The sequence below is a fragment of the Neovison vison genome, chromosome 3 (genome assembly GCF_020171115.1).
Source record: "Neovison vison isolate M4711 chromosome 3, ASM_NN_V1, whole genome shotgun sequence".
Classification (NCBI taxonomy): domain Eukaryota; kingdom Metazoa; phylum Chordata; class Mammalia; order Carnivora; family Mustelidae; genus Neogale; species Neogale vison.
In genome coordinates, this window is record NC_058093.1 from 68,409,208 (window position 1) to 68,426,634 (window position 17,427).

At 38.5% G+C, this 17,427-nt stretch overlaps 1 protein-coding gene across 2 annotated transcripts in view; it reads left to right on the forward strand.

The window, feature by feature from the left end:
• Nucleotides 1–285: 285 nt before the first annotated feature.
• The window catches only part of HAT1 (histone acetyltransferase 1), a 59,496-nt gene continuing 42,354 nt past the window's right edge, over nucleotides 286–17,427 (forward strand). Inside the window, exons 1-2 of one of the 2 annotated variants that reach the window (XM_044242336.1) lie at nucleotides 286–348; nucleotides 2,960–3,064. In XM_044242336.1, the coding sequence (XP_044098271.1) occupies nucleotides 342–348; nucleotides 2,960–3,064 (112 nt within the window). In that variant the 5' untranslated portion in view covers nucleotides 286–341. The other variant, XM_044242337.1, reaches the window with a different exon arrangement.

The window sequence follows — 17,427 nt, forward strand, 5'->3', positions numbered from 1 at the left end:
ATTTATATCATTCAAATCCACTCCTAAAGAAATTCTCCACGGGCGAGCCAGCGGGCATCTGAACATAGATGGCCCCTCGCGCGGCCGTCCGCTTGGTTCGGGCCTGCAAAGCGGCTGACGGTAGTCGCCGTGGCTAGGCAACGGTCGGAGCTTTCCCCTCGGCATCAGCCCCGCCTCTGGAAGTGCTTCCACCTCCCGGCGCCTGGAATCTCCTCCCCTCATTGGCCAGCGACCTGCCAGAGGTGGGCGGGGGAAATGCGTCAAACAATGAGCTCATTTCCGGCCAGGGAGCGCGCGGGTTGATTCGTCCTTCCTCAGCCGCGGGTGCTCGCAGCTCGGAAATGGCGGGTAAGTTCCCGGGAAAAGTTTACCAAGGGGAGGGGGCGGGTAGGTTTGGGAAAGAACGCCGAGACCGTGGTGACAGTGCCCGCCTGGAACTTTCCGGCTCCAGCCTGGGTTCCAGAAGGCTTGCTTCAGCCTGAAAGGACGGAACTCTCAGCACAGCTCCCTGTTGGCCGAGGTTCGTGCCCCCGCCCCCAACGACTCGGGGTTCTGTGCCTTCTGCGGGGAGCTCGGCCCCTGCGGAGGGCCGAAGAAGCCCGGGGAAAGAGTCGCGGTTTGGCTTGTAAGGTGCAGGATGCCTTGAGGCCTGTTGATCTTCTCGTTTCTTTTTTTGCACTGCTGCCTCAGCCGCAGTAGTTTGGTTCTGTTCCCGCCAGCTGATTTTAATGTTCGGGTCGTCGTCCTCTTCCAGGTCTCCCTCCACCTTCCACTACAGTCAACTTCTGAGCTAGCGCATTGCTTGCTGCCTTGCCCTGACTAGGGCTCTCCCTTGAACCTGGACTTCGCAATCGGCTTTTTAATCTCTGGCGCTTTAATATTCCTAGGATGGATTTAGGTTTTCTTTGAGAGAGATCGTTCTCGCATTCTTCCTTCATCTAAACTTCTCATAGTACTTTATACTATAATTTTCACGTTCATTCTCTTTTTTTGTCTCTTCAGTTTTCAGCATTTAGTAATGAATAATTGCTGTTTTGTAAGTGTATTAGGATTATTTTGGTGTGAGTATATACTTTTTCCCAGTTACATACCTTTTGGAATGAAGGACCGTTTCTACTTTTGTCTTTCCGCAGTGCCTCCATAGTAGTCTTTTTTGTTAAAGATTTTATTTATTTATTTGACAAGACAGATCACAAGTAGGCAGAGAGAGGGAAGCAGGCTCCCCGCTGAGCAGAGAGGCCAGTGTGATGCAGGGCTCGATCCCAGGACCCTGGGATCATGACCTGAGCTGAAGGCTTAACCCACTGAGCCACCCAGGCGCCCTTCATAGTAGTCTTACTACACTTCTTTGGATGGGCTACAAAGACAGGCTATCACGTGAGCTCTACAGATAAACAATTCTTCTACCAGATAGTGACTCTGGGATCTTAGGGGTACACTAGTGCTATAAAAGAGGGAGAACATACGTATTGTGTATGGTGTACATATAGTAAGAATTACACCTAAATTTGAATCTCTGCCTCACCACTCAAAAGTTGGGTGCACTTAAGCAATTAAACCTCTTTCTTTCTTTCTCTCTTTTTTTTTTTTTTTAAAGATTTTATTTATTTTTTTGACAGACATCACAAGTAGGCAGAGAGGCAGGCAGAGAGAGTGAGAGGGAAGCAGGCTCTCTGCCGAGCAGAGAGCCTGATGCGGGACTCGATCCCAGGACCGTGAGATCATGACCTGAGCCGAAGGCAGCGGCTTAAACCACTGAGCCACCCAGGCGCCCCTAAACCTCTTTCTAAGCCTGAGCGTTTTAGTATGAAATGGGGCCAACATAGTATTTACTTGTCTCATAGGGTGTGGGGATTAAGCCAGTGTGTGATTTCACAAGTTAAATTTTGTTGCTTACATCATATATAATTCCTTAAATGGGTTCTTTTATCTCAGTTTTATAAATTAGGGTCAAAGGAGTCAAGTAATGTGCTCTAGTTCTAGTTCACAGATCTGATAGGTAAGTGGTGAAGCCTGGATTTCATTTCAGGAATTCTGACAACAGACTTAATCTATACTGCCTTGGATGTTCCCTATTTTCTGTGTATGTGTATTTTTTTAAACCATTTATTAAAGTTTGTGGCATGTCATTGTACCTTTCTTTTGTTTCTTCTGCTCATGACTTCTTTTTCCTGAATTTTTATGTTCATTTTGTCAGATTTATTGTCATCTTTGCTTCAAAGTTTACCTGGATTGCTTCCATTTTAGTTATTTATTACATATATCAATGGGTAGCCACATTGTAGTAAAATCATTTGGTTGCCGATAGCCCATCGTTTATGACTTTGTACAAATATGGTTAAAAAAACCTTTTTTTTTTTTAATGCAGTGAAAATTTTCTTTCCTAACCCTGTCCCCACTCCTTCTTTCTTATCCTAGAGATAACCACAGTTACCAGTTTCTTGTGTGTCCCTCCTGAGATAATCTCTGCATTATCAGTTGATAGTTTTTTAATGGTTGATCTGAAGTACTCTGGTAGAAATTTTCCAGTATTAGAGATAAAATGCTATTGTAATTATCAAAGGGTGTTCTCACCTTGTGTATTGGTGGAGCAGTGGCACCCTTTTTATATTTTAAAAAACTGCTTAGATAGAAATCCTAGCAGGTAATATTCATTACTATTAAATAGAGAAATGTCAGTAGTCATGTTAATTTTAAGATTTACTTATTTATGTAAAGCAAGCCTAGTTCATAAGCCTTTGGCAAAAATGATGTTTTTCCTGTTTTATAATGGGGCAGTCATACTCTATATTTATTTAGGATTATGTGGAGAATGACCTGTGCTTTTATAGTTTGTTGCTTTTATGATCTATTAGCATGTTTTAAATCTTCTGTTTATTCCCCTTCTAATAAGAACCCTCTTTGTAGGTTTGACTATTTAAACCATTTCCAACAAGACCTTTTAAAAACTTTCCCTTAGGATTTGGTGCTATGGAGAAATTTTTGGTTGAGTACAAGAGTGCAGTGGAGAAGAAACTGGCAGAGTACAAATGTAACACCAACACAGCAATTGAACTAAAATTAGGTATGTATGCTATTTCTCAGTGGTGTTATGTATGTATTGTGTGTTCATACATAATCTTTTTTAAAAGTTTGAAGTAGAATTTTATGTAAGAGCAGTTCATGTAAATGTATAGTTTTCTGCATGCATTGAACACATTCAGATTTTATTCAGTCTTCATTTATGTCATGGAGTAGTGGGTAGATGTTTAGCAGAGTTTACATGTAGGAAGTACAGCATGTTAAGTGTTCTCAGGCTCTTTAAAGTATTTACCTTTATGCTTTTGCTTATAAAAATGGTAGGCAGTAGTGTTGGTGGGGATGTGGAAAGACACTCATTGCTGATGGGAATGTAAAATGATGCAACTACTTTGGAAAACAGTTTGGTATGTTCTCAAAAAGTTTAATGAACTGTATGATCCAGAAGATCTACTCTGAGGGATCTACTCAAGAGAGATGAAAACATATGTCTGTCCAAAAATTAGTACATGAATATTCATAGCAGCATTATTCACAGTGGCCCAAGAAGAAAACAACCCAGATCTCCATCATCTGGTAATAGAATAAACAAAGTATGATCTATCTGTATGATGGAATACTACTTGACAATAAAAAGGAATGAAGGTCTAATACATGCTATAACATGGGTGAACTCAAAAATATTCTAAGTGAAAGAAATCAGACAAGAAAACCCCCACATATACAATATGATTCTATTTGTGTGAGATGTTTGGAAAAGGCAAATCCAGAAACAAGGTAGAATGGTAGTTGCCTGAGGCTGACTGAGAATAATGACTGCAAATGGGCATGAGATTTCTTCTGGGGACAATGGCAGTGTTTAAAAATTAGTTTGTGGCAGTAGTCACACAATTCTAAATTTACTAAAAATTACTGAATTATGTGCTTAAAACAAGTAATTTTTGTGGTATGTAAATAATTCCTCAAGAAAGATTTTATTTATTTACTTGAGAGAGAAAGCAAGTGAGAGAGCAAGCACAAGCAGAGGGAGAGGGAGAAGCAGACTCCCTGCTCATCAGGGAGCCCAGTATGGGACTCCTCTTAGGACCCCAGGATCATAACCTGAGCCAAAGGCAGACGTCTACTTAACCAGCTGAGCTCCCAGGCTCAATAAAGCTATTTAAAAAAATAGTTATATGCACATGAATCTTGGTTCCATCATTCTATGGCTGAGTTTCCTTATCTTATAATGAAGTTAATAGTACTTACTTTTATAGTGGCTATAAAGATTATATGTAAGGTTAAGTACAAGTTAAGTGCATAAACAGGTTGACTTCTAGAAATTCTCAATAAATGTTAGCTTCTGCTGATTAAAATAATACAAACATAACAAAAATATAAAGAAGGTGACAAAGAAGGTACCCCTCACTACAGAGAGAATACTTATGTAGATTTTTTTGTATGCATGCATAAACTTTCCTAAAACCAGGATCCCGTTTAAGGCTGTGTACGTACCTGTTTTCCATAGTGGCCACTTCATTTTATATTTCCATCAACAGTGCACATAGGTTCCAATTTCTCTACATCCTTGCCAACACTTGTTATTGTCTGTCGATTTCTTACTGTATTATTTAAACTATTTTTTAATTTGACAATGAAAACTGATTTTTAATTCTAAGAAAAGTATATCCTTTATATCTAAGAGAATCAGCTCCCCTCACCCTTTTTAAGATTTTATTTATTTGACAGAGAACACAAGCAGGGGGAGAGGGAGAAGCAGGCTCCTGGCTAAGTAGGGAGGTGGATGCGGTGCTTCATCCCAGGACGCTGGGATCATGACCTGAGCTAAAGGCAGATACTTAACCAATTGAGCCACCCAGGCACCCTGAATCAGCCCTTATTTTATCATATATGCAAATAAGAGTTTTTGTTTTATGTTTAACAAAAAGGCCCTCCCTACTTTAAGATTATAAAGTAGTATATCTATTGTTTCTCTAATATTTTTTGGATTTTTTTTTTCTTTTTTAAGTCAAAATTTTTGAATCTAACTTGGTATAACACATGACATTACATGTGTTACATGTTACCAAAGCTTTGCTTTCTCAGATGAGTTCGCCAGTTATCCACATGCCAGTGTAAATTGTCTTTTCATTAATGATTTAAAATTTCTCTTTAATCATATTAAAGTATCATATATATACTTGAGCTGGCTTTTGGGACTTTTTTTTTTGTCCCTGAGCCATTAGTGTACCATTACAATAAATGTTATAATTATATGTAATTATATGGTGTGACTAGGTCCCCACTTGTTACTATTTAGGAGTTTTCCTAGTTTTCTCTAATGTTTGTTCTTCTAGAGAACATTTTATCGAGTTTGAAAAAGATTTTTTTGTTAATTTTTTTTAAACTTGAGATTCTATTAAATCAGGTTTAATTTAGGGGGAATCAAAATCCTTACATTATTGAGTCTTTCTAATAGCAAGAATATTTGTCTATTTATTCAGGTCTTTTTTATGTCCATCTTTTTTAAGAGTTTTAAACTATATATATATGATAAACATTTCTTACTGAGTTTATATCTAGGTATTTCATCTATATTATTGCTATTGTAAATGAAATTCTTCTATTATGTTTTTCACCTTTATTAATAGTGTGTGAGAAAACTGTGGAAGATAATTTTTTTTTTGGGAAGATAATTTTTAATATATATTTTTTCCCTGCCTCAAAATCCAGTTTACTTTGTAACTCAGGTTCTACATATACATGACAGAACCCAAACTGCCTGGGTTATTTCGTCTTTCTAATCCTTTATAGTTGTAGTAATAACTTGCTTCCTCAAGCCAACCTTCCTTCTTCCCTCCTTTTTATTTCCAGTCCTCCTATCCCAACTCCCTCCCTTCCACCTTCTCTGGACAAATGTTTATTGAAACTTACTATGTGATAGGCCAATGTGCTTGGAACATGGGGTAACTTGAGCTCTTAACTGCATATCTATAATTCCACTAAGGTTTATCCCAAGATTTTTCCTCTAACAGAGGCTGTTTTCACTTTGTGTGTGAGGGATTGACACACTTTTTTCACAGAAATTCTGTGCTTTGAGGTAGGTTACTGTAGAAAGAGTGAATCTTTTTTTCTATATCTCACTTTAACCATTTTTAAGTGTACAGTGCGGTACATTAATTGCATTCACAATTTCCAAAATTTTGTATTTCCAAAATGTTTTTATCACCTCAAACAGAAACTTTGTACCTGTTAAGCAATAAATCCCCATTCACTTTTCCCCTCCAGTCCTTGGTAATCCCTAATTTACTTTTCTGTCTCTATGGATTTACTTGTTCTAGATATTTTAAGTGGCATCACAACAGTATTTGTCCTTTTGTGTGTGGCATATTTCACTTAGCATAATGCTTTCAGCTTATTTCATGTAGCAAATATTTCATGTTGTAGAGCTATCAGGATTTCATTCCTGTCTGTGGCTGAATAATATTCCATTGTGTATTTATACCACATTATGTTTATTCATCTGTTGATGGATATTCGGGTCTTTTCTACCTTTCACAATTGTGAATAATGCTACTGTGGACAAGTATATGGGTATCTGAATCCTGTTTTCAGTTCTTTTAGTATATAGCTAAGAAGAGAATTACTGAGTGTATATTAATTCTATGTTTAACATTTTGAGAAACTGCCAAATTGTTTTACATAGTAGCTGTACCCTTTTACAGTCTCACCAGCCATGTCAATGTTCCAGTTTCACCACATCATTGTCAGTGCTTGTTATTTTTTTTATTATTATTATAGACTTCCTAGTAGATGTAAAATGATATCTTACTGTGATTTTGATTTGCATTGGCCTAAAGAATAATGTTGAGCATCTTTTCATGTGCTTATTGACCATTTGTATATCTTCTTTATAGAAGTATCTATTCAAATCCTTTGCCTATTTTTTCATTAGGTTGTCTTTTGGTTTTTTTTTTTGTTTGGGGTTTTTCGTTTTTTTGTTTTTTAAAGATTATTTATTCATTTATATGACACAGAGAGAGTGAGAGAGCACAGCAGGGGGAGTGGCAGAGGGAGAGGGAGAAGCAGGCTCCCGCTGAGCAAGGAACCCAATGCCGGGCTCCATCCCAGGACCCTGAGATCATGACCCAAGCCAAAGGCAGAAGCTTAACCCACTGAGCCACCCAGGCACCCGTTTTTGTGGGTTTTTAAATATATTTTTAGGGGCACCTGGGTGGCTCAGTGGGTTAAGGCCTCTGCCTTCGGCTCGGGTCATGATCCCAGGGTCCTGGGATCGAGCCCCACATTGGGCTCTCTGCTTGGCGGGGAGCCTGCTTCCTTTTTTCTCTGCCTGCCTCTCTGCCTACTTGTGATCTCTGTCTGTCAAATAAATAAAATCTTTAAAAAATATATATATATATATTTTTAACACCTGATAATTTTACTGGCTTCTCTTACTTTTCGGGGAGTGACTTTGGGTGTTTTTTTTTTTTTTTTTCCAGGCCTACAACCATATCATCTGATCATTTTACAAATTCACTTAGTTTTTGATACATGTGCCTTTTTGTTCTCTCTCTCTCTCTCTCTCTCTCTTTTTTTTTTTTTTTTTAAAGTAGGCTCCACACCCAGTGTGGAGCCCAACATGGGCTTGAACTCACAACCCTGAGAACAAGACCTGACCTGAGATCAGGAGTTGGACGCTCAACCAACTCAGCCACCCAGGTGCCCCTGTTCTCTTTTCATACTGCATCGGGTAATACTTTCAGAACAGTGTTGGGGCGCCTGGGTGGCTCAGTAGGTTAAAGACTCTGCCTTCCGCTCAAGTCATGATCCAGCCCTGCATCGGGCTCTCTGCTCAGCAGGGAGCCTGCTTCCTCCTCTCTCTCTGCCTGCTTCTCTGCTACTTGTGATTAAAATCTTTAAAAAAAAAAAAAGAACAGTGTTAAATGAGGACAGGGGTGCCTGGGTGGTTCGGTGGGTTAAGCCTCTGCCTTCAACTCAGGTCATGATCTCAGGGTCCTGGGATCGAGCCTCTCATCGGACTCTCTGCTTGAGGAACCCTGCTTCCCCCTCTCTCTCTGTCTTCCTCTCTGCCTATTTATATCTCTATTTGTCAAATAAATAAAATCTTTAAAAAAAAAATGAGGACAATCATGCCTGTTCCTTAATTTAATGAGAATGGTTCTAGTATTCCTCCACTAAACGTGATCTTTGCTTGTTACTTTGAAGAATGGTTTTTCTTGTTTTGCAAAGAGTTTTTAATTCAAACATGTATTAGAGTTTATCAAGTGCCATTTTTTATTTCCTTGGAAATAATTTTGGTTATAATAGCTAAATATTTATAATACTTAATATTTAAGATAATATTATGATACTATGGTATATTGAAACATCCTTTCATTTATAAAATAAGTAGCTCAAGAAATATTAATAAATTCATTTTTAAATATTTTTACGTTACCACTTAAAGATGAGTTTGGTCTGTGATTTTCTTCTTTGTGCTTACTTTTCAGGGGACGTGAAGGTCAGTTTTTTGTATTTTTTGTGACTACTTTCTTGGCCTTCCTACTCTACCACTTCCACCTTTACCAGTTTTAAAAGCATTAGATTTAACTAATGGTAAAGACTTGAAAGAATTCACCTTGATCATTATGAAGAGGTCCCCTTATGCCATTTAATGTTGTTGTTATTGTTTTTTACCTTACTACAATTTATTTATTTATTTTTATTTTTATTTTTTTAAAGATTTTATTTATTTATTTGACAGACAGAGATCACAAGTAGGCAGAGAAGCAGGCAGATAGAGAGGAAGGGAAGCAGGCCCCCTGCCGAGCAGAGAGCCCGATGCGAGACTCGATCCCAGGACCCTGGGATCATGACCGGAGCTGAAGGCAGCGGCTTAACCCACTGAGCCACCCAGGCGCCCCACCTTACTACAATTTACACTGCATTTTCAAGTTTTGTGGTTTGCATGATACACTTTTGACCCTTCTGCTTACTTTTTTTTTTTAAAGATTTTATTTATTTATTTGACAGAGAGAGGCAGTGAGAGAGGGAACACAAGCAGGGAGAGTGGGAGAGGGAAAAGCAGGCTTCCTGCGGAGCAGGGAGCCCAAAGTGGGGCTCGATCCCAGGACCCTGGGATCATGACCTGAGCCAAAGGAAGATGCTTAACGATGGAGCCACCCAGGCGCCCCACCCTCCATTTACTTTTAACCTGCCATTTTTTTGTTTTTTTTTTTTTGCTATGTCTCTTAGAGAGTGCATACTTAGATTTGATTGTATAATTTTTTTTTACGATTTCGTTTATTTATTTATTTATTTTTTAAAGATTTTATGTGTTTATTTGACAGAGAGAGATCACAAGTAAGCAGAGAGGCAGGCAGAGAGAGAGGAAGGGAAGCAGGCTCCCTGCCAAGCAGAGAGCCCGATGCGGGACTCGATCCCAGGACACTGAGATCATGACCTGATCCGAAGGCAGCGGCGTAACCCACTGAGCCACCCAGGCGCCCAATTTCATTTATTTATTTGACCGAGCGATTATAAGTCGGCAGAGAGGTAGGCAGAGAGAGGAGGAAGCAGGCTCCCTGCTGAGCAGAGAGCCAGATACAGGCCTCGATCCCAGGACCCTGAGACCATGACCTGAGCTGAGGGCAGAGTCTTAACCCACTGAGCCACCCAGGCGCCCTTGATTGTATAATTTTTTTTTTCCCCTAGCATTTTTATTTCCTTTATATGTATTGCTTGTTGCTTTTCTTACCTCATTTTTCTGTTGTTTCCTTGCAGTTTCTCATTCCTGTCTCTAACTAATGTGTTTTGTTTTCCTTGACCTCTCACTCTCCAGTGTACTGTTTTAAATTTTCCTAAAAGGCCCTATAACCTATTTTTAAAATAAAATATATTGTTATTTCTCCTGAGATAGTCTTTATAAATTCATTCACCATTTGCCAAATACTTATTTAGCCATACTCATGTAGAAAGCATCTATCTGGGCACTGGAGATAGAGCAGTATACAAAGAGTTCCTGTCTTCATCGAGTTTACATTCTGATTATGAGAATCAGACATAAATACATGAAAGATATTGATTTGTGTTATGGAGAAAATACAGGGTGATTAGGCCCTACCACTAAGGTGATGTTTGAGTAGATAATAAAAGAAAGAATTTGTGAGCTGTGTAGATATCTCAAGGAAGAGCGTTAACATGCAGAAGAATGGCAAGTATGGAATGTGCTGGACGTGTTTAAGGAATATTAAGGAAGCCACTGTGACTGAGAAGGATAGCTTGGGAGGATGATGTGTCTGAAGCCGAATGATGAAAGTGCTTGAAGGAGGAGGAGTAGTGAACTATGTCAGGTGTTGCTGGTAGTTCTCGTAACATAAAGGCTCTTGGGATTTAGTGATTTGATTTTTTTCTTTTTAAATGAGAGAAGTGTTAGAGTCATAGGATCTCCTTTTTAAAAGTAATTTAAGAGATATTAAGGAGAGAAATTAAAAATGGCATATAGACTGTTCTTGGTTTTGCTCAGAGGTGGCGTTGAGACATGGGTGGCTAGAGGAAGACACAGGATAAAGTTAGATGACTTTATTTTTGCTTTTTAAAAAGTGATGTACAATTTACATACTATGGAATGCACACTAAGTACATGGTTCAGTGAGGTTTGAGGTTTCCCCCCAGGTAGCTGCTTTGAGGGGGTCTGAATTTAAAACCCAATTTTTGGGAGACTGAGACATGCAGCAGATCTGGTGGGATGCATTCCTTTTTGTTTTGTTTTGTTTTGTTTTTGAAACAATTGCAAACTTACAGAAAAGTTGGAAATACAAAAATACAAAGATCTTTTTTTCCCTGAACTATTAGAGAATAAATTGCTGACTTGATGAACCATTATCACATACTCTGTAATGTATACTGTGAACTAGGACATTATTATACATGGCCAGAATATAACCATCAAAATTAGAAGGCTTTATCAAAACATTATCACCATTTAATTCTCAGACTCTGTTTAAGTTTTCCCAGTTGGGGATATGGAGAATTTTGGTAATTGACCTGTGAGTTTCATAGTAGACACAGGGAGTTGGAGTGGTGTGGGAGTTGGCATTAGATTAGTAGTTTCATACTGTGTGGGGTTGAGAATCCAGGTAAAAAGGGATAACCTAGGAACTTGACTGAAGTTTGCAGGAATAAAGACTATGATGGGATTAATTGTGATGGTTTCTAAAGTATATTGTAACATTAGGACCTCTAATGTTGCAGGCTGGTGGAACTGATGAGAATGTTGCCAGGAGCATAGTAGGACCTGCCTTCAACCTTACATTTTATAATAGTGTATTTAAACTTACTTTGCAGTTTAACATAGCCAGGAAAGTATGATTGGACAAAACACTAAGATTTCAGTTGTTTAAAGGACACAGGAGTAAGGGGTTCCTGGGTGGCACAGTTGGTCAAGCATCCGACTCTTGCTTTTGGCCCACATCGTGATCTCATGGTCCTGGGATCAGGCCCCTAGTGGAGCTCTGCACTGAGTACAGAGTCTGCTTGAGATTCTCTCTCCCTATCCCTCTGTCCCTCCCATTTTAAAAGCATTCATGCTTTCTCTCTCTCTCTCTCTCTCTCTCAAATAAATAGAAGAATCTTTAAAAGAAAAAAAAAAGAACACAGGAGTATGAATAAACTTCGATATAGTCAGCGTACAGTTAGATACAGGGAATATGTGGCAGCATCTCTGAAGTGGAACCCATTTATATCTGCATTATGAGCGCCTGTCGATAGATCATATATATGTTAAATACTTAAGCATTATTAAACTTTAAAACTGATTAATGTGCCTTGGTGATTTCTTAATTATGTTTTGGGCTAATAAGACATGTAGAATGTATTTTTTTTTTTCAGGTCTTCATTTAAATTCCAGTTAGGGGTCGCCAGGGTGGCTCAGTAGTTAAGTGGCTGCCTTCGGTTCTGGTCATGATCCCAGCGTCCTGGGATTGAGCTCCACATTGGGCTCCCTGCTCGGTGGGAAGCCTGCTTCTCCCTCACCCAATCCCCCTGCTTGTGTTCCTACTCTTGCTGTCTCTCTCTCTGTCAAATAAATAAATAAAATCTTTTTTTTTTTTTAAAGATTTTATTTATTTATTTGACAGAGATCACAAGTATGCAGAGAGGCAGGCGGGGTGGGGGAGCAGGCTCCCTGCTGAGCAGAGAGCCCAATGTGGGGCTCCATCCCAGAACCCTGAGATCATGACCCAAGCCGAAGGCGGAGAGGCTTAACCCACTGAGCCACCCAGGTGCCCCTAAATAAATAAAATCTTAATAAATGTATAAATAAATAAATAAATTCCAGTTTGTTAACATACAGTGTAGAATGTATCATCTTTTACACATTTTGTCCCTCTTGAAATTACCGAAATGATCCTGAGAACTAGGAAATAGAGGAACTATATATAGGAGTGGAAACAACAGGATTTATATTCAAATAGAAGATTCATTGATGATTCAATGAATGTGTTGAATGAGATGATTCAATGATCTGTGTTGGTGATAAGGTGCCATTTAGTATTCTGGGCCCTGATCTTCCATTTTTCTCCAAAAATGTAAATGACAGGTTCTCCTGAAAAGAAAAATTATTTTAAATTATTATAGTTTTTTATATTGTATATTCCTCTGTTAGAATAATACATATTTTGCGGAAATTTTGGGAAGTATATAAGAATATAAGAAATAAAAATTACCCATAATTTTATCACTCAGAATAATAGTACTTCTGTATTATAATTTGGGATAATTCCTTCTAGTTTTTTAAATTATATATTCATTTATGTTATTTCTTTTTTATAAAATTGAGGTTATATTGTCATGTTCTGTTCACCTAAATGCATCATGAACAGTTTTCTGTCACCAAATATTTCTCAATAGCATTATGTTTAATATTTACATTAAAACTATTTCATTTATGTAATTTAATTATTCTACTATTGGTTGATTTGGGGCTTGCTTGCTTGCTGTCTTGCTTTACTGACATAACTGCATTGTAAAGATTTAGAAATATTTAATGTTTGTGATATCCAGGAGAGTTCACACTCTGTACATGTTCTCATGTACACGTATATATGTCAGGTTGATTCATCCTTAAGCCCATACTTATTTTTTTTTAAAGATTTTATTTAACACAGAGAGAGAGATCACAAGCAGGCAGAGAGGCAGGCAGAGAGAGGAAGAAGCAGGCGCCCCACCGAGCAGAGAGCCTGGTGCGGGGCTCGATCCCAGGACCGTGAGATCATGACCTGAGCCAAAGGCAGAGGCTTAACCCACTGAGCCACCCAGATGCCCATACTTATTTTGTGTCCATGAGCAAATAGTCTTTTTTGCATTTTTCATCTGGAAATGGAGATAATAATAATGCCTACCTTTTATAGTTCTTGTGGAGATTAACTATAATGTTTATAAAATCCTTAGCAAATTGCCTGGTACACAGTAAATGTTCAAGTGACAACTAATAATATGGTTAATAACACTGTGTGACTGCTTATTATGAATATGTCCTGTGTTGGCATATTCTCTGTTCACACAAAAACTTGTTCAGGAACGTTCATAGCAGCATTATTCATACTAACCCCAAAATGGAAACATCCTAAATGTCCATTAACTGAGGACTGGATAAGCAAAATATGGTATATCCATATAGTAGAATATTATTCAACCACAAAAAGGAATGAATTAATGGTACATGCTGTAACATGGATGAACCTCTAAAACATACAAAGTGAAAGAAGCCAGACATGGGCACCTGGGTGACTCAGTTGGTTAAGTTAGGGGGAGACAAACCTTGAGAGACTGTGGCTTCTGAGAAACAAACTGAGGGTTTTGGAGGGGAGGGGGGTGGGGGGATGGGTGACCCTGGTGGTGGGTATTAAGCAGGGCACGTATTGCATGGAACACTGGGTGTGGTGCATAAACAATGAATTTTGGAACACACAGCAAAAAATTAAATTAAAAAAAAAGTTTCTGGCACTTGATCTGAGGGTTCTGAGTTCAAACCCTGTGTTGGGCTCCATGCTGAGTGTGGAGCCCACTTAAAAAAAAAAAAAGAAAAAGAAAAAAGAAAGAAGCCAGATATAAAAGGCACATATTGTATGATTCCATTTATGTGAAATGTCCAGAATAGACAAATACAGAGATGTGGTTTCATTTCTTTTGTGGTAATTACTACAGTTATGTAAATATTGAGGGTTTTTCTTTTTATTTTTTCAAGTAAGCTCTACATTTAATGTGGGGCTTGAACTCATGACCCCAAGATTAAGAGTCCTATGTTCTCCCACTGAGCCAGGTGCCCTGAGGTTTTTTTTGTTTGTTTGTTTGTTTGTTTTTTAAATAAAAGTAGAGGGGCACCTGGGTGGCTCAGTAGTTCAGGGTCTGCCTTGGGTCATGATCCCAGGATCCCAGGGTCCCAGGATCGAGCCTCGAATCAGGCTCCCTGCTCAGGGGGAAGCCTACTTCATCCTCTTCCACTCCCCCTGCTTGTGTTTCCTCTCTCACTATGTCTCTCTCTGTCGAATAAATAAATAAAAATATTTTTTAAAAAGTAGAAAATTCATCTTTGTTTCTTATCTGTGAGAGAGACTAACCTCCTAGAGCTAATTGTTGGTTCCTTTTATCTAGGCCAAGGACTTTTTACCTTAAAGACCCTTTTTGAGGAAATTACTTTTAGTCTAATCTCTGTAAAGTATAACCTTGGGTATCTTCTCAGTGTGTAATCCCAGGAATTTGGGGCAACTTTTTAGGAATCTGCTCTGTGTGGCTAACTGTAGTACAGTGAACAGTTTTTCATGTAATACAATGACTAATATAAAAACTTCATTTATTCTATACTAAAAAAATCCTTTGTAATATACACAGCATTGATTTTAAAGGATTTCTGTTAGATTCTTTCACCCAAATCTAATCAGAACCAAACAATAAATATTTGACTATATATTTACCCTTAAGCTATTTGATTTTCACTTCAGCTGAAAGACGCATCACTTTGCTTTCCTTTCTTTTAGTTCCTATTACCTATGGACTAAATTTCATGCTGATAGTAAAACCTTAATAGTTTAGATGACAGGTATATTGGAAGAAGGCAAATCCAAATTATAGAAATAGTTATTTTGACACTTGTTACATTTCTTTTTCTCTGTGTCTCTCATCACTACCGAAATACTATATATTAAAAGCAGTAGTTTGAAATTAATTTTTAATAATTTCTAGAGACTTCCAAACATTTTTAAATTTTAGAGGTCAGTAGTGGGAAATTTGAGGGGTTAAAAAGTCTAGACATATTGGATTTTTTTTTTTTTAAAGATTTTATTTATTTATTTGAGAGAGAGAGACAGTGAGAGAGAGCATGAGCGAGGAGAAGGTCAGAGAGCGAAGCAGACTCCCCCATGGAGCTGGGAGCCTGATGTGGGACTCGATCCCGGGACTCCGGGATCACGCCCTGAGCCGAAGGCAGTCGTCCAACCAACTGAGCCACCCAGGCGTCCCTGGATTTTTTTTTATTATGTAATATTATAGACATGCAGAAAATATAGAGCAGGCTAATGAGTATCATGATCCCATCACTTAACTGTTTCACATCTTAACATTTTGCTGTATTTGCCCAGGGTTTTTTTTCAGTTTCAGTTTTCATTATGAAAATTTATTAATACTGGGGCACCTGGGTGGCTCAGTGGGTTAAAGCCTCTGCCTTCGGCTCAGCTCATGATCCTGGGGTCCTGGGATCGAGCCCCACATTGGGCTCTCTGCTCAGTGGGGAGCCTTCTTCCTCCTCTCTCTTTCTCTGTCTGCCTCTCTGCCTACTTGTGATCTCTCTCTCTGTAAAATAAATAAACAAAATCTTTAAAAAAAATTTGTTAATACAGAGCAAAGTTGAGAGAATAGAACAATACTTAACGTATATATCCAAATCTAAATTCAACAATTAACATTTTATCATATCTGCTTTAATACATACTTTTTTGCTAAATTATTTGAAAGTAGTTTTTTAAAAAGATTTATTTATTTATTTGAAAGAAAGTACACACGCTCATACAGGGAAGAGGGAGAGAGGGAGAGGAAATCCCAAGCAGACTCTGCACCAAACTTGGAGCCTGACTCAGGGCTTGATCTCATGACCCTGAGGTTACAACCCAAACTAAAACCAAGAGTTGGACGCTTAATTGACGGTGCCACCCAAGTGCCCCAAAAGTAGATTTCTGAACATCATGACAGTCCTAGTACATGAATATTCACATAGATAACCATAATTCCATAATTATGACAATTCCTTTATTATCCCTATGGAAATTAATGGTAATTAATAATTACTATTATTATATAATTTTCTGATTTCTTGATTGTCCTTGAAAGTCTTCAGTAGCTTTATTTTTATTTTATTTATTTGCCAGAGAGAGAGGGAAGGAGGGAGAGGGCAAGGACGACCAGGGGAGTGGCAGTCAGAGTTAGGAGCAGACTCCCTGCTGAGGAGGGAGCCCAGTGTAAGGCTGATATGGGGCTCAGGACCCTGGGATCATGACCTGAGCTGAAAGCAGACACTTATCAGACTGACCCACCCAGGCAACCATTCAGTAGCTTTTTTAAAAAAAAAAAAAAAAAAAAAGTATTTAACCCAGAATTCAGTCAAGGATCATGCATCATGTTTGGCTGTAATGTTTCTTAAATCTCTTTTAATCCAGAACAGTCTTTTCTCCATACCATTGGTTTATTTGGAAGAGTAATGTTATTGAGTAGAATTAATAAACATTTACATTCTGGATCTATATGTTTTCTTTTGGTAGTATTTAACTTGTTACCCTGTCCTTTATATTTCTTGTAAGTTGGAAGATTTAATTAAAGCTGCATTAGAGCTAGCATAAACATTTTTGGTAAGAAAATGTTTTATAGATGATGGCTGTATATTTTATATTGCATTGAAGCAGAAGACATACAATGTTGATCTATCCTGTAATGAGTGATTTTTTTTTAATATTACTATTTTTTTTAAAGATTTTATTTATTTATTTGACAGAGAGAGATCACAAGTAGGCAGAGAGGCAGGCAGAGAGAGAGAGAGAGAGGGAAGCAGGCTCCCTACTGAGCAGAGAGCCCGATGAGGGGCTCGATCCCTGGCCCTTGAGATCATGACCTGAGCTGAAGGCAGAGGTCTTAACCCATGGAGCCACCCAGGCGCCCCACAGCATTACTTTTAATAGGAAAAAAAAAAAAAAAACCCACCTTAGGAACAACATGAATATCATCTTGCACTGATAAAGAATGATGTAATGATAAAGGCCTCCTTAAAACTCTGAGTACTCTTGGGGCACCTGCGTGGCTCAGTCCTTAGGCGGCTGCCTTTGGCTCAGGTCATGATCCCAGGGTCCTGGGATAGAGCCCTGGATCGGGCTCCATCCCAGGGTC